We start from the raw sequence: 18,055 nt of genomic DNA on the forward strand, positions 1-18,055 counted from the left end.
AAGCGTGCGCCACCACGCCCGGCACCAGCCCTTTCTATTTTTTATTTCAAACAGCCTCAATAAGTTGCCAAGGCTGGCTGGCCTTGAACCTCCTGTCTTGGCCTCCCAAGTACTGGGATTTCCTTCTTTATGTATTTCTGAATATTTGAGTTGTCTACAACAATTGCTGTTGTCTTATTTATTTGTTTATTTTTGGTCTCTACTGATCCATGGAGATTAGTAGGAGTCAGGATGGAGGACAAAATAGAAAACTATAAAGGGTTTTCCCCCTCATCCCTCAAACCACACGAGTCACCACACCCACCGGTCGATGTAATCATATCGCCAAAGTGGAAGCGGAAATAACATCCATGTCCGTTTCTTTGCACCCCAGTGTCGCCTCTACGACCTCAGGGCGGACCGGGAGGTCGCCATCTATTCCAAAGAGAGTATCATATTTGGAGCGTCCAGCGTGGACTTCTCCCTCAGTGGTAAGACCTTATCCCAGAATCTTCCCCAGGACTGTGAGCAGGACCGCAGGAAAGCCAGCCCTCGCCAGGTGTTGCACCCCAGCTGGCGGTGGCTGCGCAGCCCACGTGCGCTGGCGTTCCTCCGGCGTGCCTGTGTCCATCCCCGTCCAGGCCGTCCTGCAGGGCGGAACGTGTCGGCCGAGATGCCTCGGCACTCCTCCAGCACCGTCCTCACCGCAGACCCAGCAGGCTTCTCAGGGCGCCCTGAAATCCTGGCTCCTCTGCCCAGGGCTGGAAGGCTGCTGGCGAGACAGGTAGAGCTGGCTGGCTCGGTGGCTGGGCCGCTCCGCAGCCCACACGCACCCGTCTCTGTGTCTGCGCCTCTGCGGGCCTGCTGCTGCTGCTGGGCACATCTCCCCTCTGCAGGAGAGCCAGCTCAAGGGCACGCTGATTTTATGGCTTTCAACTCAAGTGTTACAAGTTGCTAATTCCTGAAGGACTGAGAATAATCTGTTTTTGTTGGTTTTGATTTTGTTTGCAGAAGAGGGGTGTTTTTGTTTTGTTTTGGGGGCACTGAGCTACTTCCCCAGCCCCTTTTATTTTTTACGTTAGAGTCTTGCTGAGTTGCCTGGGCTGGCCTTGAACTTGTGATGTTCTTGCCTCTATCTCCTGAGTAGCTGGGATCACGAGTGTGTGCCACAGGGGCACAGAATGATCTGGATTTCTCTGTGATGCGGACCCCCCCCCCCTTCATCCCTGTGCTCCACGGTCCTGTAGCACCCTCGACTCAGGCCGTACATGTTCTCGCGTTCTGGCTCTGAACACCTGAGGCTGTGGTGATGTACCAGCCTCCTCCCTGCGTCCTCCACAGGGGCGGCCTGCGTGCTCTCTCCCGGTTAAACCCCAAAGGCGGGCGCCTGGCAGTAGGGAGCCTGAATCACTGTTCACTGAACAAATGACCAAGTCCATGCAGGAGCACGTGACCTGCGGGGCAGCAGGAACAGAATGAGTAACTTCCTGTTATCCGCCCTCAAGGTCGCCTGCTATTTGCTGGCTACAACGACTACACGATCAACGTCTGGGACGTCCTCAAGGGCTCCCGCGTCTCCATCCTGTTTGGACATGAAAACCGCGTTAGTACTCTGCGAGTGTCCCCGGATGGGACTGCCTTCTGCTCTGGATCCTGGGATCATACCCTAAGAGTAAGAGAGACCTGCTTCTGCCTTGCCTGAGGGAGAAGGGAGAAGGTGCGGCAGACCTCCTTAGAAAGCGGGGGCAGAGCAGGCGACGCGGGCCAGCCAGCCACACACTCCAGCTCTGCCCGGACAGGGCAGCTGGCCGGGAGTCGGGGCCCCCGGCCATCACGGAGCTTTTTATGTGATCAGCGTGGCATTGAGGGACTGCCTGGGCCAGAAAGTCCAAACTGTTCCTTTGACCCTAAAAGTTGGATTCTTAAGGTTCTAGCCCCCGAAAAAACCAGATTACAGTCTCCCTTTCCTGTAGCGGTGCTCAGCCCTTCCGTTAGGCTTGTCGTGACAAGGGTCACAGCCCCTCCAAGGCCACAGGAGCTCCCTGCGCTCGAGGCCCCGCCCAGGTCCTCAAGCTCCACGGCCGCTGCTGACCAGGTGGCCCGTTCACGAAGCAGAGCTCAAGGCAAAGCTGTCTGCTTCCTCAGGTGAAAGGCGGCGCTCCGGCAGAGGGCCCGGCTCAGCGGGGCTTTGCCTGGGGACTCAGGACTGGGCTTGTGGTGGAACAGTTTTGAGATTGCTAGACCCGGGGTAAAGGGAGGATTTCAAAGAAACAGGAAACAGTGACTTGATGCTCTGTATTCTCCTGAGATGTAGGTGTCACTTCAGTTACGGCGAGTTGAGTGTCAAGTTTTAGGATTAATAGATAAAGGATCTCTGCGAAGTTCCTGTGGGGGGGTATCCGTCCTTGTGAGTTATCTATGAGTTCACCTGACTGTATTAAATCAGTCAAGTCTTACTGATGTACACAGTGAGATGGTGGGTAAATGGCTCATTTTCATGGAAAAGATCTTGCTGTGCCCGGTAGGGGACCGTGGGCCCTGCGGGTGACTAGCTCAGGGAGGGCGCAGGTCCACAGTCGGGGCTAAGGCTGTGAGAACCCAGTGGGTGAGTGTGCACGGTGCCGTGTGCAGCGCGTGAGAATGTGCTGATTGTTACCTCTCAGTGTTGACCGAGGGACTGAACATCACTCGCTGTGTCTTCGCAGGTCTGGGCATAATCGCACCTGAGGCTGGAATGGGAAACCTTCACGTGTACATAGACCCTCTAGAGGAACTTCCGCTTCTTGCAGTTTAAGGGAACAGCTCCATAGCTCGTAGTTGATGAAGCTTCTTGGTGTCCCCGCTAAAGCCCACCCTGGAAAGAGCCGCGTGTGCTACCGGAGTACCTTTAAGTAAACTGGTTTTGGTTTTTTTTTTCACTTTGAACACTTTTTAAAGTTTGTCCATTTATAAGATTATTCTAAATTGTTCTACTCTCCGCTCATTCTGTCGCTAATAGAATCAACATTTGAAGTAGCCCGCTCTCTCCCCCGGAAGCCCACTCACCTCGTGGGCACCCAGCGCGCCTTTCCTCAGCGCGCACCGTGACTTGGGGAAGCTCTGGAAGTGTTGGTTTATGGGCTGTCTGAGAAGGACCCTGTTAACCGATCTGTAATGGAAGAAAAATCCAATTCCAAGTGTCACTAGTCAGAATGGCCCTTTTAATGTTTTTATTGTAAAACTGTCCTTTTTCAGCTTCCTGTCCCATCATCTTTTGTTGGAAAACACTTTTGTCAGTGGGCTGTTACCAGTGCACAGGACGTCGGCCCCGGGCCGCGTTGATGATGGACAGGGCGCGCCCCTCGCTTGAGCCCAGTGCTCTGGGAACACACGTGCTGGCGGGAGCGGCAGAAGCTCCGCGAGGACCGGGGCGGTGAGCACATCTGCAGACCCCTTGGAGCATTCGCGGTCGGCCCAAGTGGGGCTTGTCCATAGAAGCCACATTCCAGTGTATTACGCTGCAGTTAGAGCTACATGCACAGATTGAATAGTAATGACTTTGTTCCTCTTAATATTGAGAGAAAATACCAAAAGAATATCTTGTCTTTATTTGAAATTCAGTTCTTTCTAGAAGATACCAAGTACTTTTTGTGATACAATCTCTCCCCCCCCCTTTTTTTTAAAGGTCTAAGGGTTTAGTCTTTGTTTTGTGAAGCTTCACTTTCAAGAAGATGGCATGTTAGGGCTGTGGTCGCACAGACCCATAGACCCGGCTGCTCAGGACACTAAGGAAGGTCATTGAGCCCCAGAGTTAGGAGACCATCCTGGGCAACACACAAACCCATCTCAGAAAAATAAAAACAAAAGACACGTACATGTGCACACACACAGATTATGCAAAGTGGCCCGTGACTTTCCAACCGAAAAGGCAACTTCAAGGCCTGGTAAACGTTCCCACGGAGCACGGCCACCTACCACGGACAGGCGGCCACCCCCGCCCCGCAGGCGCAGCCTCTCAGGGGAGCTCTGCGGAGTATTTATTGATAAAAATATTTGATTTGGGATATACTATGCCATTGGAGACTCCAGGACAGACTCCATGTAATAAATTGTATTTTGCATATTGAAAATAACAGTGTAGTTTTTAAATGACCTCGTGGTGGTGGTGGTGGTGGTGGTGTGTGTGTATGTGTGTGTGTGTGTGTGTGTGTGTGTTGCTGGGGATTGAACTCAGGGGCATTGTACCTCTAAGCTACATCCTCAGTCCGACTTTACTTATTTTTTATTTATTATTATTTTTTGTGGTACTGGGGACAGAACCCAGGGGCTTTCTACCTTTGAGCGACACCCCCAACCCTATTTTTTTATTCTTTATTTTGAAACAAGGTCTCACTAAGTTGCAAAGGCCCTCACTAAGTAGCTGTGGCTGGCCGCCAACCATAATTGTCCTGTCTCAGCCTCCCAATAACTAGGATTACAAGCGTGCACCACCACGCCTGTCCTGCTTTTTATTTTGAAACAGGGTCTCACTAAGTTGCTGAGACTTCTTTGAATCGAGATCCTCCTGTCTCAGCCTCCCAAGTACTAGGATAGACCACACCCAGCCCCCCTTTTTTTCCCTAGAGGACTTGAGGGCAAAAAGGAAGTGTCCCAGGAGAGAGAAGCCTCCGGCAGCCCCTCCCCAGCCAGAGAAGAGACGCTAGGCAGGAAGGAGGTGTGGCGTGATGGGTACTGGTGAGACAAGACCAGGGGAGCCGCTTTGCCGTGGCATCTCTGTTCTCCTAGAATGAGCTGGGGGCAGGCACCCCTCGTCACTCCCCTCCCTGTCTCTGGCCCTCCACACCCCTTCTCCACATCATGGGGAGTCCAGTCGGCCAGTGGAGGGTCCCCGGGCTCCGGGCAGGGCAGCTTGGTGACAAAGCGAGGGCCACGGAAACAGTGAGAGGATAGCACCCAGATCCCGCCAGCCTCGGTTTCCTCATCCGTACGGGGCAGCGCGTCTTCACAAGAGCCAGCTCCCTGCCTCCCTGTCATGCCCGGCTCCATCCCCTGGCTGTCTCCGCCCTTCCTCATCCCTCTCATCCTCTGCCCTGTCCCCTCGCCCTGCCTCCTGCCTCTCCTCCTTCCCCCTCTCAGCCCTGTCCTACATTGTGTACCTAACCACCATCGATTAGTCATTTAGACCCAGGGCTCTCCAACGTTGGTCTTAGGGCCCCTCTACATACTTAGATTACCGAGGGCCCCGGGGTTTTGTTAACATGGGTTATACCTATCAACATTTACTGTATTAGAACTGGAGACAGAAAAGTTGCAAAACACCAGAGCGCAGAAGCACACATCCCTCCACCCGCAGCAGCGGTCTCTGCAAGACTCCTGAGAGAATCAGAGTGAAAAAAGACACGCACAAAGGAGTCGGTGATTTAAATACAGTCAGAAGCTCTGGATCGTGCTTAGAGAAGCTTGTGAGCCTTTTCAGGCACCTCTGGGTGAGAGCTCCCCGGGGCCATTAAGACCTTGGGGTATCTTGGAAAAGACAGAAGAGACCAGCCAAGTATGGCAGTGCACGCCCAAAATTCCAGGAGAGCCCCAGCAGCATAGGAAGACCCTGTTTTCAAAACAAAAATCTATAGCCGGGCGTGGTGGCGCACGTTTGTAATCCCAGCATTCGGGAGGCTGAGACTGGAGGATCACGGTTCGCGGACAGCCTCAGCTACTTAGTGAGCCCTCTGCAACTCAGTGAGACCCAGTTTCAAAATAAAGAATAATAAAATAGGGCAGCGGATGTAGCTCGGAGGTCGAATGCCCCTGGGTTCCATTCCCAGACCCGCAAAAAAAAAAAAAAAAAAATCTAAAAAAGGCTGGGGGGTATGACTTGAAGGTACAATGCCCCTGAGTTCAATCCCCAGTACCAAAAAAAAAAAAAAAAAAAGTTTTCAGAAGGAAGAAACCAGGACCAAGGAAAAGGGCCAGCCTCTAAGAACGGCCTCAGAGAAGGCCTGGGGCCCCAAGGAAGCAGCCAGAAGGTCCTGAGGCCAGCTGGAGCCTGTCAGCCACCGCAGATCTCCGGACAACTCGGGAGCCGGGGCAAGTACAGCTGGTGGGTTACACGGGTGACAGGGGCAGGGGTTGGGGCACGTTGTCTCCCCCAAACCTAGAGAATGACTAAGTAGGAACTTGGAGAGCCCCATTTCCCACATATGCCTGCTGAAAAAACCACCCCAGACAAGTGAAAAATAGCCCCTTAGCCGCTCGCCCCATAGATGTGGCTGGGCAGCCCAGTGGGCCTGGAATTCTGAGAAGTGTGCTTGGAGAGGCCCCCAGACAAGCCCCTTCTTGTCTCCCCTCCTTTTGAGAATGCGTGAGAAGCCACTGGACTTGCCCCTCATCTCAACAGGAAAGAGCTGGGCCCCCTCGAGGGCCTACCACACAGGGACCTCTCCTTTCCAGACAAGACTTGGCTGGAGCCAGGCCGGCCGTCAGATTAGTCTCCACAGACTCTGGCCTCCAGTGGGCTGACTCAGGGCCAATTCTGGTGAAAAAGAGGCATTGTGCTGTATTTTGCATTTTTTTTTTTTAAAGAGGCAGCCGAATGTGGTGGCCCACGCTTGTAGTCCCAGCATTCAGGAGGTTGAGACAGGAGGATCGTGGTTCACAAACAGCCTCAGCTCTAGTTAGTGCGGCCCTTTGCAACTCAGTGACACCCTGTTTCCAAATAAAGAATAGAAAATAGGTCTGGGGGTGTAGCTCGGAGGCAGAATGCCCCTGGGTTCCATCCCCAGTACCAAAAATAAAAAATAAAATGCAGAGCCTTTAGTGAGGAGAGGATCAGAAAGGATTCTGTGGTTAATTGAACCTCCATAAACAGGAGCAACTCAGTGTGAGACTGTGTGAGCATTTCTGTGAAGACTAAGACCACAGAAATGTCCATCTTTGAACCCAGGGTTATCTAAGCAACACCACTGCAAACGCCCAACTTCTTCACAAACAAGAACTCCGAAGCAGAGGTCAGTGTTTCCAACCTGTTATTCTTCACAACGATAGGCAGCCTCCTGCTCCTAGGTCTGTCTTCAAAAGAAACGTATGTCCACATGAAAACTTAAACATACATTTCGCGGCAGTATTATTTGCAGCAGCCAAAAGTAGAAAGCACCCCAAAGGTCAACGATAGATGAATAGATGGGCCAAACGTGGAATCCCCGTACCACGGACTACCACTCAGCCATGAAAAGGAAAGAAAGACTGGTTACTGCTACCACATGGATGAGCCTAGAAAACTTCATGCCAAGCGAAGGAAACCACACGCAAAGGGTCACGTGTTATATGATTCCATTTCTATGAAAAGTCCAAATAAGTGAACCCATGGAGACAGAAAGTAGGTTAGTAGGGCTGGGGATGGAGAGTGACTGCCAATGGGTACTGGGTTTCTTTGGGTGTTGTAGATGGAGATGAAGTATACTAAATACGGAATCAGAATTACAGGTGTGAATCTTCTAGAATGTGAATTATAACATAGCTGTTATTTAAAATGGAAAAAATAATAGGCAGTCACTAGCTATTTAAAAAATGAATTAGGAAGCCGGGCGTGGTGGCGCACGCTTGTCATCCCCGCGCTTGGGAGGCTGAGACAGGAGGATCGCACAGGTTCGAAGCCAGCCTCAGCTACTTAGTGAAGCTCTCAGCAAATTAGTGAGACCCTGTTTCCAAATAAATATAAAAATAGGTCTGGGAGTATAGCCCAGAGGTAGAAAGCCTCTGGGTTCTGCCCCAAGTACCACCAAAAAAAAAAAAAAATTAAAAATAAGAGGATTGGGGAAGGGCTAACTGAGTGATGTGTGTATGTATGCCTCCACCATCTTGCACTCCATTAAGATGTATGACTGCAATGCACCAATAAAAAAAAGAAAGAAGAGGAAAAATTTTAAATAAAACGCCAGGCGTGGTGGCACACACTTGTAATACCAGCGCTTGGAAGACAGAGACAGGAGGATCGCGCAGGTTTGAAGCCAGCTGCGCTGGGTTAAGAGCCCCTGTTTCCAAATTTAAAAAGTATAAAAATAGGTCTGGGCGTGTAGCTTGGAGGTAGAAGGGTTTCCAGGAACCCCAGTACCACCAAAATAAATAAATAAATAAATAAATAAATAAATAAAAATAAATTAGGTAAGACTAGTATGTCATGTTTGGTTTTGACTAAGAGTGAAACAGATGAGGGCCCTGGTAAGTTCGAGTAACAAAAACTCTCTGTAATGAGATGGGGGCCTTTTAGAGGTGACTACATCATGAGGATAAAGCCTTTATGAATAGGATTGGTGCCCCCTATAAGAAATGACCCCAAGCCGGGCGTGGTGGCGCACGCTTGTAATCCCAGCATTTGGGAGGTTGTGACTGGAGGATTGCGGTTTGAGAGTGAGGCCTTCTGTAACTCAGTGAGGCCCGGTTTCAAAATAAAGAATAAAAACTAGGCGTGGGGGTGGAGCTCAAAGGTAGAATGCCGCTGGGTTCCATCCCCAGTACTGCAAAAAGAAAAGAAAAAAAAGAAATCTCCAACATACCCGGGTGCCCTTGTCCAACCTAGAGGTGCTGATGACCACCTCCACAACCCACCTCCCGGCCCTCCCTCTGCGTCTCCACCCCAGGCCCGGAGCTGAGCATCCTTCTCGGGCCTGCCTGGTCCTGATGGCGGCACAGGTGAGCCGCGCACAGCCGGTAACAGGTGCAAGTGGGGCCCATCAAAGGCTTCCTCGACCTCCACCTTTACAAGCCGCAGGCCGCTGCGGGCCGAGGGCGAGCCGGGCCAGCATGACCGCCCCGCGCCGGCCGGACCCGCTGCGGGAGCGCACCGAGCGGCTGCTGGCCGACTACCTGGAGCACTGCGCCCGCGAGCCCGGCTCGCCCGGCCGGCCGCCGTCCACGCCCGAGGCCGCCCTGCTGCGCGCCGTGGCCGCCGAGATCCGGCAGCAGTACCCCGGCTTCTTCTCCAGGTTCCGGGGCTACCGGGGGAACCGCGTGGAGCTGATGGGGCGCATGGCCGAGGCCGTGCTCTCCGACGACGCGGGGCTCACCTGGAGCCGCGTGGCCACGCTGCTGGCCTTCGCGGGGACGCTGCTGCAGCGAGAGGAGGCGCGCGGGGAGCCGCGGCCCGGGGGGGCGGCGCGGGACTGCCGCTGCCTGGTGAGGCTGCTCAGCTCCTGGCTGCTGGGGCGCCATCGCGCCTGGCTGGAGGACCACGGAGGCTGGGTGAGCGCGGGCCCCCTGCAGGCGCACAGTAGGTCTGCAGCTTTGGCCCAAGGAGGCTGGTGAGCGCGGCCCCCCCCCCCCAGCCCCGAGTCAGGACTCCTTTCAGCCCTGGAGTGCGGGCCGGGCCTCGTCCCTGCAAGCGCACAGTAGGTCTGCAGCTTTGGCCTCACCCTGGCTCGCCTGGGGGGATTTATTTATTTATTTATTTATTTGTTTGTTTATTTATTTATGGTACTGGGGATGGAGCCCAGGGGCACTTTACCTCCGAGCTACACCCCCAGCCCTGTTCTCTTAATTAAAAAAAGAAATTGTGTGTGGTACTGGGGGTGGAACCCAGGGGGCATTCTACCTCATTACACCCTCAGCCCTATTTTTAAATTTTATTCATCTATATTTATAGATAAGTTTAAAATCCCGGCCTTCCAAATGCTGGGATTATGAACGTGCTGGGATTACAAGCGTGCGCCACCCCCCCGGGCTGCCTGGGTGCTTTTAGAAGAAGCGCCCTCCGGAGTTAGGTCTGCGCGCTCCTTTGCTCCTGTAGAGATAACCTGCTAGGAAAGTTAGCAATGGCTGGAGAGGCCAGGTGGGGTCACTTGTCCTCTACCTATTAAGGGACCATGGTTAAAGCTCAGACCTGTGGGCCAGAGAGGTTCGGAACTGGGGGGTGGGGGGACCACTCGGGGTTCCTTCACTGCTAATCACTGCCCTGTGGGGACCCCCAGGCCCCTGGCCTGCAGCTCCTCCCCCGCTGCTGATGGAGGACTGCCGCTCTGGCTGAGCGTCCTGCAGGTCTCCTGCATTAGGAGCTAAGATAGACCCTTGTTTCTTAACCTGCTTTTTATTTTTTTTCCTTTTCACAATACTGGGGATGGAATCCAGGGGCAGTCAACCTCTGAGCAACACTTCCAGCCTTATTTTTATTATTATTCTTTATTTTAAAGCATGTGCCACCACGCCCGACTTTAATAGAGATTCTAAATCTGGCTGTTTTGAACTCTTATTAGTGCTAACTAATGTTTCTGACACACCTCCCTTTCTCTCAGTTAATTACAAAGGTTTGTGGATGGTTTGTGGATGGTAGTGATAATTGTTTTCTACCAGTAGTTGTGTGTGTGTGTGTGTGTGTGTGTGTGTGTTGTAGTAGTAGTGAGAATTGAACACAGGGGTGTTCTCCCTCTGATCTACACATCTAGTCTTATTTTTTATTCAATATTTTGAAACAGGGTCTCACTGAGTTGCAGAGGGCCTCACTAAGTAGCTGAGGCTGTCCTCAAACCGTGATCCTCCTGTCACAGCCTCTGGAATGCTGGGATGACAAGTGTGCGCCACCAGGCCCGGCATCTTTCCCCAACTCTTGACTGAAGTAGAATCAAGACTGGAGTGACCCACATTCGAGGATAAATAGAGCTGAACTAGAAAAACTGTTGTGTTTTTCTTTTAATAAAAAATTTGGGCCGGGCGTGATGGCGCACGCTTGTAATCCCCGTGCTTGGGAGGCAGAGACAGGAGGATAGCGCAGGTTTGAAGCCAGCAGCTCTGGCTTAGGAGACCCTGTTTCCAAAAATAAAATATGTCTGGGAGTGTAGCCCGGAGGTAGAAGGGCTTCCAGGAACCCCAGTACCACCAAAAAAAAAAAAAAAAAAATTGGAGCCGGGTGTGTCACATGCTTGTAATCCCAGCATTTGGGAGGCTGAGACAGGAGGATCGTGGTTCGCAGACAGACTCAGCTACTTAGTGAGGCCCTCTGCAACTCATTGAGACCCTGTTTCAGAATAAAGAATAAAATATAGGGCTGGGGGTGTAGCTCAGAAGTAGAATGCCCCTGGGTTCCATCCCCAGTACCAAAAAAAAAAAAAAAAAAAAAAAAATCTGAGATTCTCCTGAGTAAGCAGGATCCGCCCTCCCCTCCTGTCTCCCACGCCTGGAGTTCAGTTCTCTTCCTAAATGAAGCTTCTTGCTTTATTATCTCAAGTGATAACTTTTTAGCCTAGTGACTTAACAGTTCTCTAAATGGCATCTGTCCTTTGTTCAGAAAAGGCACCTTCCTTGGCTTTGACCCAAAATGAGGTCCCTAGCACTTGTCATCCCAGCATTCGGGAGGCTGAGATAGGAGGATCGCAGTTCACGGACAGCCTCAGCTACTTAGTGAGGCCCTCTGCAACTCAGTGAGACCCAGTTTCAAAATAAAGAATAAAAAATAGGGCAGGGGGTGTAGCTCGGAGGTCAAATGCCCTTAGATTCCATCCCCACACCTGCAAAAAAAAAAAAAAAAAAAAAAAATTCCTGTTCTGTGCGACAGAGTGGAACGGTTGCTTCTTTGTTCTGACCTTCTCAAGGGTTCCTAATTACAGATTACCCTTTGGTCAGAATCTCCTGTGCTTGAAGCCAAGGGTTATTTTACTGTTTAACCTGGAACGCCTGGGCATTTGGGGTTAGGATTCGGGAACCCCGGTTTCTGTTGTCTTCCCTGGGGCCGCACCGCAGCTTCTTCTGCCTCGAGCTGGGTTTACACCATGGCGCCTCCTAACTCTCCTCTCTATCCCCGCAGGACGGCTTCTGCCTCTACTTCAGAGCACCCTTACCACTTGCTTTTTGGAGATCGCTGCTGCTCCAGATTCTGGTGACATGCGTGTTTACCATGACCTTCATCTGCCTCTGGACGCAATTTTATCATAAATCCAGAAAATTGTAACTCTTTTTTTTTTTTAACCCGTGAACTGTGGCCAGCTGAGGGACAGTTTTAGACAAATCAGAACCGAGAAAAACCTCTGCCCCAAGACATTTCTGCCGCACGTTACGGGGATTCCTGTGGGGATGACTCTGCCCGTGTTTTAACCTGGAGCGCGTTATTCAAGTGTGAGGACAGAACACAAGATGGCCTTCGCTGAGTGGGGGTGTGGGTGTCTAGAAGCTCGTCACTCCAAACATCTGCAGGAGAAATAGCATCCCATCCACTGGGCCAAGTAATGCTGTCTATCGGCTGCACTGGGACGAATCCGCGACTCAGGGATGCTGCTAACGCATCGTGAGCGCGGTCCAAGGGCAGAATGATCCGCAGAGCGGCCCAAGTCCCAGAGCAACGAGGAAAATAATGTGAATCCTTTCCTAAGGAATTCTGGGAAATCTGATTCTTGGAAACCTACGTCCTTTGACAGCTAGTGCCTGGGACTTCTAAGTTTTATTATATTAATTTCTCTCTGATTTTAATAAATTTTACAAAACTTCATAAGTGTTAATAAATATCTTTTGTAAAGAAACTTAGTTGGTTTTCCACTGATCAGTGAACCTTTGTTTTAGGACTAATTTGAATGGATACCATTTCCTTTTTGACTGTTATGTATTTATCTTAAACATTTGTGGGGGGCATTGGGGATTGAATCCAGGGGCATTCTACCTCTGGTCCACACCCTCAGATCTATTTTCTATTTTATTTATATTTATTTATGTGTGTGTGTGTGTGTTGTTGTAATGGGGATGGAACCCAGGAGCCTTCTCCCTCCAGTCTACACTCCCAGACGTATTTTATATTTTTATTTGAAAACAGGGTATTCTTTATTTTGAAACGGTGTCTCACTGAGTTGCAGAGGACCGCACTAAGTAGCTGAGGCTGGCAGCGAACCCAGTCTCAGTCTCCCAAGTACTGGGATTACAAGCATGTGCCACCACGCCCGACTTTAATAGAGATTCTAAATCTGGCTGTTTTGAACTCTTATTAGTGCTAACTAATGTTTCTGACACACCTCCCTTTCTCTCAGTTAATTACAAAGGTTTGTGGATGGTTTGTGGATGGTAGTGATAATTGTTTTCTACCAGTAGTTGTGTGTGTGTGTGTGTGTGTGTGTGTGTGTGTGTTGTAGTAGTAGTGAGAATTGAACACAGGGGTGTTCTCCCTCTGATCTACACATCTAGTCTTATTTTTTATTCAATATTTTGAAACAGGGTCTCACTGAGTTGCAGAGGGCCTCACTAAGTAGCTGAGGCTGTCCACAAACCGCGATCCTCCTGTCTCAGCCTCCTGAATGCTGGGATGACAAGCGTGCGCCACCACGTCCAGCTTTCTGAACTCTTTCATGTTGCTTATTAGAAACTGGAGTTGGGCGTGGTGGCACATGCTTGTAATCCCAGTACTTGGAAGCTGCTGAGACAGGAGGATCACACAGGTTCGAAGCCAGCCTCAGCTACTTAGTGAGGCTCTCAGCAACTTAGACCCTGTTTCCAAATAAAATAGGCCTGGAAGTATAGAATGAAAGTTCTCTCCCCAGTACCACAAAAAAAGTTTTTTTTAAATTAAACTAAATTTCTGAGTGTGATGGCGCACACCTGTAATCCTAGGACTTGGGAGGCTGAGCAGGAAGATCGCAGGTTCTAGGCTAGCCTCTGTAACTTAGGAAGGCCCTCAGCAACTTAGTGAGATCCTGTTTCAAAGTAAAAATAAATAAATGAATAAAATAAAGCCGGGTGTGGTGGCACACGCTTGTAATCCCAGTATTTGGGAGGCTGAGACAGGAGGATCCAGGTTCACAGGGAGCCTCAGCTACTTAAGTCCTTTGCAACTCAGTGAGATTCTATCTCATAGAATTAAAAATAGGGCTGGGGGTGATGTTCGGAGGTACAGAGCCCCTGGGTTCCATCCCCAGTACCACAATAAATACATAAATACATATAAAAGCCTGACGTGGTGGTGCACGCTTGTGATCCCAGCATTCGGGAGTTGAGACTGGAGGATAGCGGTTTGCGGAAGGCCTCAGCTACTTAGGACCTCTGCAACTTAGTGAGACCCAATTTCAAAATAAAGAATAAAAAAAATAGGGCAGGAGGTGTAGCCTGGAGGTCGAATGCCCCTGGGTTTCATCCCCAGACCCGCAATAAATAAACATAAAAAATAAAGTAGGGCTAGGAGGTAGCTTGGAGGTAGAACACCCCTGGGTTTAATCCCCAGTACCCCCCCACACACATACACACATACAAAATCATTCAGTGTACTGTTTTTTTTTTTCATTTTTCCTCAATGCAAACTCCCCGTATCTTCCCTCTTGACTGTTCACAAGCATCAGTACTTTCTCAGGGCTAAGTAAAGTTTATTGGGCACTGACAGTTGAGTCCTACTCCTCTAAGGAACTGAGTTTGAGAGGCTGAGTAACTTCCCAGGGATAACTGGTAGGTGGCCGGTTCTTGAAGGGTCAACTGGCTTCTGAGGTCTCACCTGGCCTCACCCCCAAAGTTCCCGCAGCAGCGAGCTGCCGAGCTGGACAGCAAGCTCAGGGGGTTGGGCTGGGTCCAGCCCCGGCCTCAGCTCTGCCAGTTTCCAGTTGAATGACACCTGCCAAGCTGTCAAATGTGCTTAGCGTCCTTCTTGCCTGTGCGTGCATCCACTTTGGGGCCTGATAGAATTCGAGCCCGTCTTCCATCGAGGCTGGCCTTGTGGAAACCTCCCTTCCGCACAGGCTGTTGGCAATAAAACCCATCTGCCCCTCATTCCAACAACCCAAAGACTGAACAGCCCGCAGCGGCGCCCAGCATGGTAACACCTAACGGTCTACACCGGGGCCAAGTAACTCGCCCCTTGCACGTGCTTTCTCCTACTAGCCAATCCAAGACGCCCACAGGAAATCTTAGCCAATAGGGGCCCTGGACCTCATCGGGGGCGTGGCCTCGCCGTGCAAGCTCTGTTCTCTCTCCACACACCCGCCAGCTCCCTGCTCACCTGCTCGCCTCTCCGCTCCAGGATCTGTAAGTAACACACTTACCTTGTTCATTTTGGTTTTACCTCGTTGTGTCTCACTTGACCAGTGTACCAGCACCCCCTGGGCCGGGCTCTTACAGAGAAAGTGGCTATCCTAAGCCGGGCGTGGTGGCGCACGCTTGTAATCCCAGTACTTGGGAGGCTGAGCCAGGAAGATTGCAGGTTTGAGGCCAGCCTCAGCTACTTAGGCCCTCCACAACTCGGTGAGACCCTGTTTCAAAATAAAGGATAAAAAAAAATAGGGCTGGGGGTGTAGCTCGGAGGTAGAATGCCTCTGGGTTCCATCAGATCACTCTCAGGAGAGACGTTTCAGAGCCAATTAGAAACTACGATAGTAGAAATCACAGCACCTAGTTTTGTTGTTGTTGTTGTTGTTGTTGTTGTTGTTGTTTTAGCCTCTAACTTCTGTTACAAAGGTGATAAGTGCCTATTAATAACGGTATTTATAATATTAATGTGTTGTGATGAAATGTTATGATGCGTATAAAGTACTTGGTCCAGAGCTGAGCACATAACAAGTACTAAATAGATGTTAAACTAATGTTACTGTTTCAGTGTTCATCAGCTTGTTCTCAGTGCTCATAAGCTTTGAGCAAGTGAATTCCCATGTCTGAGTATCATGCGTCTTATCTGTAAAATAAGGCTGTAATAAATCCCTGGAGCGCTTCGATAGAGCTTTGCAAACACTGTGTACTCCAAGGTATACCCGGGTGGCCATGTTACCTGGCTTCACAATCTGAGAATAATACATTACTAGAACACCCAAGCTTCCCCTCTGACATTCTGTGAAACTTTTTCTGTGGCTGGGACTCCGTTGTTCTGGTGAGCGAATAGAGTCTCTACCTATTTACTTAGGACCATGGTACAGAGACTTCTAATCTTTTGTCTGTGCTGATTTTTCACAGAAAAAAAAAAAAAGATTCCTTGTAAAAATAAGTGTCCCAAAAACAAAGTTAAAAATGTTTTTGCGTGGTGGGACACGCTTGTAATCCCAGCATTTGGGAGCCAGAGACAGGAGGATGGTGGTTTGAGGACAGCCGCAGCTACTTAGTGAGACCCTTTGTAACTCAGTGAGATTCTGTTTCAAAATAAAGAATAAAAAATTGGGCTGGGCGTGTAGCTCCTAGGTTCCATCCCCAGTACCAAATAAAAAGGGGGGGGCTACTTAATATTCAGTTCACCAGAGATTAAAAACCTAAACAAAGCCAGCCATGATGGTGCACACCTGTCATCTCAGGCTAAAACAGAGGATCAAAGATTTGAGGACAGCCTTGGCAACTTAGACCTTGTTTCAAAACAAAAGGCTGAGGATGTAGGTTGGAGGTAGACCGCCCCTCCACTCAGTCCCCAGCACCAAAAATCTAGCCGGGCGTGGTGGCGCACGCTTGTAATCCCAGTCCTTGGAAGGTTGAGACAGGATGATCATGGTTTGAGGACAGCCTCAGCTATTTAGTGAGGCCCTTTGCAACTCTGAGACCCTGTATCAAAATAAAGAATAAAAACTAGGGCTGGGGGTGTAGCTGGGAGATAGAATGCCCCTGGGTTCCATCAGTACTGAAAAAAAAGAAAAAAAAAACTAGACAAATTCAGTATTGCTCAGCTCTGCGTGGCGGTCGGCCAGGCAAGGAGTAGGCGAAGGGGTACATCTGAGTTCTGTGCGGGGGAAGCCAAGGGTTCTCTGCCACCCGAGGTGGCAGTCGGCCAGTGGAGCAGGCTGGTGTCCCCGTGCATCTCCTTTTTACAGAACTTTGCACTACCAGAAAACCACTACATTTTCTTCCAAGCAAATTGTGACCCGATGAGAGAATGACAGAGGTTTTACTAGTTTACTTTGAGGGTGGGAGACGTCCGTCTGATACTTAGCCATTTTGTGCACACCTTTGTGAGTGTTTAAAAATGCTCAGATTTGCCGGGTGTGGTGACGCACGCTTGTGATCCCAGCATTCAGGAGGCTGAGACAGGAGGATCTGGGTTCGTGACAGCCTCAGCTACTTAGGCCTTTTGCAACTCAGTGAGACCCTGTTTCCAAAATAAAGAATAAAAACGAGGGCTAGGGGTGTAGCTTGGAGGGGGGATACCCCTGAGTTCCATCCCCAGTACAAAAAAAAAAAAAAAAGAAAAGAAAAAGTTCAGATTTGCCAGGCGTGGTCGGTGCATGCTTGTAATCTCAACATTTGGGAGGCAGAGACAGGAGGATCGCGGTTCAAGGAGCCCCAGCTACTTAGGCTCTTTGCAACTCAGTGAGACCCTGTTTCAAAATAGAATAAAAAATAGGGCTGGGGATGTCGCTTGGAGTTAGAATGCCCCTGGGTTCCATCCATAGTACCACACACATACACACACACACACACACACACACACACCCTCAGATTTTTGTGCTTTGAAAGGTGAGACCATTTCAACAGGTTTGAAAGTTACATTCTCTTCCATTGAAAAGCATAAAATGACTTACCTCCTCTGGGGAAAATGCCCAGCAAATGAATGGTTTCTTTGACCACTCACTCAGGACCCTCATCTCAACTGCCTGAATTTTCTGGATCTTTTTCCTCTCGAGTATTTGTGAAGTTAAAATGAACACACAGAAAAGTCCCCAGCTGCCATTAGTATTTCAAAATGGGACGAAATTAAAACTTAAGATGCCTGGAAAGCAAACCGTTGGCTATTTCTACCTTTGTGCCATAGTTGATATGCCAAACTTTCTAAGAAAATTTTTTTCTCAAATATTATGTGTACTCTAATAATGGACCAGGCAATAGGGGTATTAGCTGTTAAGGATACATATAAAACAAACTGTTTTGTACAACTGACTTTTTAAAATATTTTGTTAGCAAGACTGTGTGTGTGTGTGTGTGTGTGTGTGTGTTACTGGGGATTGAACCCAGGCACATTCTACCTCTAAGTTACAATTCCATCTCTATTTTTTAATTTTTGAAATAGGGTCTCACTAAATTGCGGAGTCTAAGTTGCTGAAGCTGGCCACCAGCTGTGATCCTCCTGTCTCAGCCTCCCTAGTTCTGGGATTACAAATGTGTGCCCCACGCCCGGCTCTCCTTTGCTCTTTAATGCCCCACCAGCTGCCTGGGCCGGCTCATTCCCGTCTCGGCTCTGCGCCGTTTT

General features: G+C 49.9%; 2 protein-coding genes across 2 annotated transcripts in view; both read left to right on the forward strand.

The window, feature by feature from the left end:
• Nucleotides 1-1,681, forward strand: part of GNB5 (G protein subunit beta 5) — a gene marked incomplete at both ends in the record, with an annotated part of 34,965 nt that extends 33,284 nt beyond the window's left edge. Inside the window, 2 exons of the mRNA XM_080707007.1 lie at nt 374-470; nt 1,485-1,681. Coding sequence (XP_080563133.1) covers nt 374-470; nt 1,485-1,681 — 294 coding nt within the window. The remainder of the gene's footprint in view (nt 1-373; nt 471-1,484) is intronic.
• Nucleotides 1,682-8,754: 7,073 nt separating this feature from the next.
• BCL2L10 (BCL2 like 10) lies at nt 8,755-11,911 on the forward strand (the record flags this gene model as incomplete). The annotated part of the gene is made up of 2 exons (XM_080707008.1): nt 8,755-9,192; nt 11,744-11,911. 2 exons carry the CDS (start codon nt 8,755-8,757, stop codon nt 11,885-11,887), a joined length of 582 nt encoding a protein of 193 aa, XP_080563134.1. The 3' UTR covers nt 11,888-11,911.
• Between the last annotated feature and the right edge of the window lie 6,144 nt (nt 11,912-18,055).

The sequence above is a fragment of the Muscardinus avellanarius genome (assembly GCF_963383645.1).
Source record: "Muscardinus avellanarius genome assembly, chromosome: 12".
Lineage (NCBI taxonomy): Eukaryota > Metazoa > Chordata > Mammalia > Rodentia > Gliridae > Muscardinus > Muscardinus avellanarius.